The 6,126-nt window shown below is 41.5% G+C and overlaps 2 protein-coding genes across 2 annotated transcripts; one reads left to right on the top strand and one right to left on the bottom strand.

Moving 5' to 3' along the window:
- The first annotated feature begins 1,064 nt into the window (after window positions 1-1,064).
- LOC135342502 (pyrimidine-specific ribonucleoside hydrolase RihA-like) lies at window positions 1,065-2,231 on the top strand. Its single transcript, XM_064539233.1, has one exon. It carries the CDS (start codon window positions 1,151-1,153, stop codon window positions 2,156-2,158), a length of 1,008 nt encoding a protein of 335 aa, XP_064395303.1. The 5' UTR covers window positions 1,065-1,150; the 3' UTR covers window positions 2,159-2,231.
- Window positions 2,232-2,759: 528 nt separating this feature from the next.
- On the bottom strand, window positions 2,760-5,695 carry LOC135342504 (uncharacterized). Its single transcript, XM_064539235.1, has 3 exons — window positions 3,393-5,695; window positions 3,091-3,354; window positions 2,760-3,031 (listed from the first exon to the last, which is right to left on the bottom strand). The coding sequence occupies exons 1-3, from the start codon at window positions 3,990-3,992 to the stop codon at window positions 2,900-2,902; spliced, it is 996 nt and encodes a 331-aa protein (XP_064395305.1). The 5' UTR covers window positions 3,993-5,695; the 3' UTR covers window positions 2,760-2,899.
- Between the last annotated feature and the right edge of the window lie 431 nt (window positions 5,696-6,126).

Here is a 6,126-nt window from a genome sequence, read left to right as displayed (position 1 = left end):
TGAGCCACTATATAGCTACCACCAATTTATTGCCCGCTGTAAACAGTAGCATGCAATTATATACAACACAACACGAGAACGTGTAAAAGAAATGTTGGTAGAACATACTGCTAAGTATCAAAATTATAACTGAGTTATGAACATAATAATAATGCTCAGTGAGGTACAATGCATGTATTATAGTGAAATCTCGTCATATAGAGTTAGCCTGCTGTCATCCTCCTTCACGAAGATTTTTACACATTTCAACAAGAGCTTTCTCAACTGCGTCTTGAACATTGAGTTTGCTAGTGGCACCAGTATTGTGTTGTCGATTCAAAATATCCATTGCGCTTGCTTTGAATTCTAAAGGTTTATAGTCATCAGCTATCATTGGAACAGATGATTCTCCAGTTAAATGAACTGTCCGTCCAAACACTTCTACCTGACCTTGAATAGAGTATTTCGTTGGTGACGTTAAACTTGCTTCAGAAAGCAGGCGTTGTGAATGCTTTTTACAGTCATTATCAAACTTGATTGGGGAAGATTCATGTCCATCGGATCTTGCAGCATGTAAAGATTCTGACAAACTTTGTTTTGATCCCTGTTGTGGGTTAAGTAAATCCACTGGCTGAGTATTTTCTAACTCTGTAAAGACGAGTTTTTGTGGATCTGCTTGCACCTCTACTGTGGAATCGGTATTATCTTTCTGAGTCGTATTATCATGTGGCGAAAAACGATTCCAAGTTAGTCGAAAAAGCAGAACTACTACGAAAATCACTATCGGTACATAAAATTTGTACGATATTGCTCGATGTAAAATTTGCGGAAGATTCAGAAGGAGTACAGCGGCTAGAGAGAGACAAACAGCAAGTCCAACTGTTTCATATAGCCCCACCTCAGAAAACTTTTCCAAGTACACTGAGCCAAAGTATCCAACACCTCCCAAAATTGCACTGGCAAAAGGCTCAAGTAGAGAGTCAATCAATGCTTGGGTAGCCATTTAGAGAGTGTAGGGGTCAGGCCAGAGTCAGGCACAACTTTTTTGTCGATGATGCAGAAACGTCAAAGCAAAATTCTTCCCCACCAGCCCCTCCCCCAATTAATAGTCGATTACCGACCGCAATAAGTGAGATAGAGAGACTTTCCAAGGGCCAGGGCTCAGCCACTCATGATCATGAAGGGAAGCAGGAGTGCAGTGATGATCCTACTCATTGCTGAGGTCTTCCAGTGCCAATTCTGTTTGACACAATCCCAGGCTTCTAAGCGCCCTGTGATTATCGACACTGATATTGGATCATTCATTGACGACTCTTTTGCCATTGTGTATGCTGCTCAAAGCGAGGAGCTGGACATCAAGCTGATAGTAACATGTACTCAAGACACCACAGCTCGAGCAAAGGTGATTGCCAAATTAATGAAGCTCCTAGGCCGAGATGACGTCCCAATTGGCATTGGGATCAAAAACAGCAACAACACACACCAGAGTTTGATTGGCTGGGGGGCTGAGGAGGATCTCTCCACTTACAAGGGAGGGGTGTTTCCAGACGGAGTGTCCAAGATGGCTGAAGTCATAAAGAGTAGTGGAGAAATTGTTGAAATCATCGCCATTGGTCCCATGACTAATTTCCCATCTCTGATTCAGCGCTACCCTGAGGTCGTGCCCAGAGCAAGAATAAAGGCGATGGCTGGCTCAATTTACATAGGGTATAATGGTTCAAAGCCACCCTCTGTTGAGTACAACATATTTATGTGTCCGTGGTGCATGCAAGTCCTCCTGGCTGCTAACTGGAACAAAATTACTCTTACTCCGCTAGACACATGCTGGAATGTAGCTCTTGATGGTGGCCAGATCAAGCAAATGCTACTGGGAGACAGCAAAGCAGCTACTGCACTTGCTTCCACACTGACCTATTTCTGCCTTGTAGAGAACTGTAATCTCAAAGATGAGACCCCAATACTTTTCGATGTAACAGGCACGTTGATAAGTATGCCTGAAGTTGGGATGCAGTACATGAACTATACCACATTAAACTTAACTGTGAATAGTGCTGGCTACACAGTGATAGACGACACCAAGGGAAAGGAAATATTTGTGTACGTCACCTGGAAGCAGAGTGGAGAGAGGCAGTTCACAGACATGATTGCTAAGCTGTACAGTACCAGTGTAGATCTATAGTGGTTGGAGAACTTTCAGTGAACACTTTTTTGTTGTAGAAATGTACATCTTGTGTATATTCATTCCTTTATGATTACTGTTATGCAACGATACAAAAAGTACGACAGGCGCAGTGCAGTTCAAGCAATTAGCCTTTGATTGCATTACTCATCTGGGTGTGTGCACACGAGATCAACTTTCACGAGATCAATTCTTACCAGATCAACTTTGCATGAGGTCAACTCTCAGTAGATCAACTCTCATAGAATCAACTTTTCATATGATCAACTTCATGGGATCAACTCGATTACAATTTGAATTTAATAAAAAGTGAAATTAGAATTACAAAAGTGAATAAAAAAAAAAATTAGATTAGAGTCCAGTAAGATGCTTGATGGCTGATAAATATGCATTAAGAGTCATGCCTCCTGTGTTAAATTGGTCAAACAGTGTCTGAATCCTCTTTTCCTTCTCTTTCATTCGGCGTCTCTGTGGCCGAGCAGTAGCTCCAGACATGTAGCTCTGAATCTTTGCTTTGGTCACTGCCTCCTCTCTCTGCATGTGTTCAATCCATTTGAAGATGTTTGGGTGAGGGTTGCCTATAACTTTTTTCATTCTAGAATACCATCCCTCAACATGGTTGTTGGTTCTAGGCTGATGTTGATTGAAGTAGTTCCAGTGAATTGGTGGAAAGTTTCCATTGATCCAGGTGGTAGTGAAATAATCCACTAGCTCGTCAACTCTTGGGATGTTCGGAGCATCCTATTGGATGGAAAGCCAGGCTGTTCTAACAAATATCAGTGGACAAAATGCCACATATGCCATCAATTGTACGAATTCCTTCAACTCCCCATTGGGGCGACGGTATTCTGTGGCTAGCCCCAGGGCTTGAACCTGTATAGAGCATAGAAAATAGAGTTAGAATAGAGTTATTATTGCTATATAAGATATACCTTTCTCCAAATCGCTTGCATGAAGTGATAATAACAGCCACGATGATATGAGTTCGGAAAGCTCATTGTAGAAGCCTGAACCATGGCCAGCTCAAAATCACTCACAACTACTTCAACATCAAAACTGATACCGGGAACTTTAACTAGAGCAGCATCTTTGAGTAGCATGAACACTCTGTTATATGTCTGTCTTTGTTTGTTAGGCAAAAGGCAATATACCATTGGAAATGTATGGCCATAGAGCAGAATATGGATTGTAAACACCTGCAGAAAAGAAAATATTCATGTACATAATTATGTACCTGGTAGAACAGTGAAGGGCATGTTGAGAATATGCCATCAATGTAAAAGGCCTCTGCATCAGACAGGAGTCTGAGGTTCTCTTCAGTGGCAAAGATCATGATCTTGTCATCATCTCCATCGTCAACCAGGAGGAAGTCTTCCCCACTTCGAGTGTTTGAGAATCTGGTAGAGAGGCTGACATCTCTTCTGAGGGTCGGAAGGATGGGAGTGTCTTCGTGTCTAGCTCGGTACAGAGAGGACCTGATAGACTCAAGGCTAGGCAGTTGTGCCAGCACATCAGCAGAGTTCTGTTCTTGGCTAATTACCTCCAGTTGATCATCGTAGATCACATTTATGGAGGTACTTTCATCTCTGGCCCTCTTCCTCATTCCCGCAATGGCAACTTGAGTGGTGATCTCAGCTGGATTGGGTGGGTGATCATGTTCATTCCTTACAACCACACTCAAACCCTCTGAAGTGGCTCTTGCTGGGCAACCAGCCTTGTGGTTTTTGCACCTCCAGAATTGAAAATCGGTTCCATCTCTTATTTTTGTATAAATATACCCCTCAAATTGAAGGTTCTTTCCTCCTCGGTTTGTCTTGACGAGTTGATCCATCATGTTGCAAATGAGTGCATGATAGTTCTAGTGGCCCTTTTATCACCTGTCAAAACCTGTCAACCTGTCAACCTTTGGCACAAAATATTTAGCACATGTACTATAGTAATTAGCTATAAAAGAAAGGTCAACAACACCTATAAAAATAGTTAATTTCTGGATTTTAAAATTGGAGTTGATCTCAGTTGATTTCAGGAGTTGAGTTGACTCTATGAAAAGTTGACTCTATGAGAGTTGATCTACTGAGAGTTGACCTCATGCAAAGTTGATCTGGTAAGAATTGGATCTCGTGGGAGTTGATCTCGTGAAAGTTGATCTCGTGTGAGGCAATCCTTATCTGCTATGGTGTGATATAGTGTTAAAATTAGGGTGACTGCAAAATGTCAATGAGGGTGTGTTTTCATAGCCTCCTTTTCAGAATTAATAGAGGAACAAAGAAAGAAAGAAGGAAGCGACAAAGAAAAAGGAGTTGTCCTCTAATAGTTATTATGACTATTGTGACAAAGAACAGAAAAAAGAGAGGCTGCGAAGGAGGCTAGTGTTTTCATACATTGAGTCGAGGATGCTTTCTAATCTAACTCCTTATGATGGTGTCTTTTATGCCATTGAGGATGCTTGCTTTATGAGGGTGTATTTTCTGCCAGTGAGGGTGTTTTATGAAAGTGTGTATGAAAGCACCCTCAATCACTCATTGAAATATTGCTAATTTATTGTTGAGTGTAATCAGAGGCTAATTGCTTGAGCTCTGCTGCACCGCGCCTGCATGTCGGACCTCTTCTGGCAATGATAATTATATGCCCTAAGTAATTTCCTGAGGAACTCGCCTGACTTAATTTGCCGGCGCACAGGGCTAATATTCCTACATACTATCAGAGGTGATAGTTAATTGTTTATTGATACATGAAGATTAACTAGTTGACGTCAAGGGTAGATTGTTGAACCACATATAATAGGATGAATAATTAATTATATATATAGAGCATAGCTTATCTAAATCTTGCATCCAGAATTTATCTTGCACTGTAACTACTTCTCAAGTCACCTTCATATGCCTATAATTAATTGGGCAAGGTACAGAGGGGTGAGGGCCATGGGCGGATCCAGGAAAAGTAAAAGGGGAGCGGCTGTGGGTGGCCCCCTCCTGCCCCGCTGCGCAGAGGCGATTGACTCACAATTTGACCTTTGATATTTTACATTACGTTATGGAATAATACAATACTCTCTCTATTCGGCAAGTGTTGTATCAATAAAGGATTGGAGATCGCGCAAAAAAGATTTCTTGTTTCCACGTTTTTTGGTTTTTCCCCCCGGCCAATCCTAGCAACTTATTTTTCTAATTGGATGTATGTATAGGTGTACATAGGTCTACTGTGTTTTGCAGCTTACTTGAAAGTTTGGGGCAAATGGTAACTTGCAAACAACTACATGCGTGTCTATGATTAAGTTAATACATAAGTAGACAGGTCTTATGTAGACTGGTCATAGTTTTTATGCATTTCACCCATTTGTTCAAACTTTCAGGTGAACTGCAAAGCACAGCTTTAATTTGGGTAATGAGTTCGAGATAGACACTCATAGTATAGCTTCAGAGAGCTTGAGGCACATGGAAGCCAGAAATTGACATGAACAAAAATCTACAGCAACTAAACCTAATAGTCAATAGCCAGTTTAATTGAGTTTGAGTGTTTGCCGCCAGACTTTATTTAACCCCCCAATGCCTTTGCAACCACTGCTCCAATAGCACCTCCAGCACCAGTAACAGCCGTACTGGCAGCAACACCAAGCCCAGCAGCTCCAACAGACTGCAATGTGGCCACAACTCCTCCTGCCACAGTGGGACCCATAACTGACATCATAGACGCTGCTGTTGATCCAGCTGCTATCCCAGCAGCTGTGAATCCAAGTCCAGTTACTATAAATGGAGCACCAACTAGAGCAGTTGTACCTCCCAATACCACACCAATGACGTATGAACTCATGTTGACGGCTAGATCAGTAGTCAGTAACCTGCATGTACATGCACATAGAAATAGAGACTTCATTGTGAAATTTTGCTACAAATAAGTAAATAAGATACAGAATATACTAAATGCATAGCTATAGTAAACGCTGCTTTCTAGACATAGAAGTAATATAC

This window comes from Halichondria panicea, chromosome 10 (genome assembly GCF_963675165.1).
Source record: "Halichondria panicea chromosome 10, odHalPani1.1, whole genome shotgun sequence".
NCBI classification, from domain to species: Eukaryota; Metazoa; Porifera; class Demospongiae; order Suberitida; family Halichondriidae; genus Halichondria; species Halichondria panicea.
Note: the sequence above shows the minus strand (reverse complement) of the source record. Positions and strands in the feature narration are given on the sequence as shown.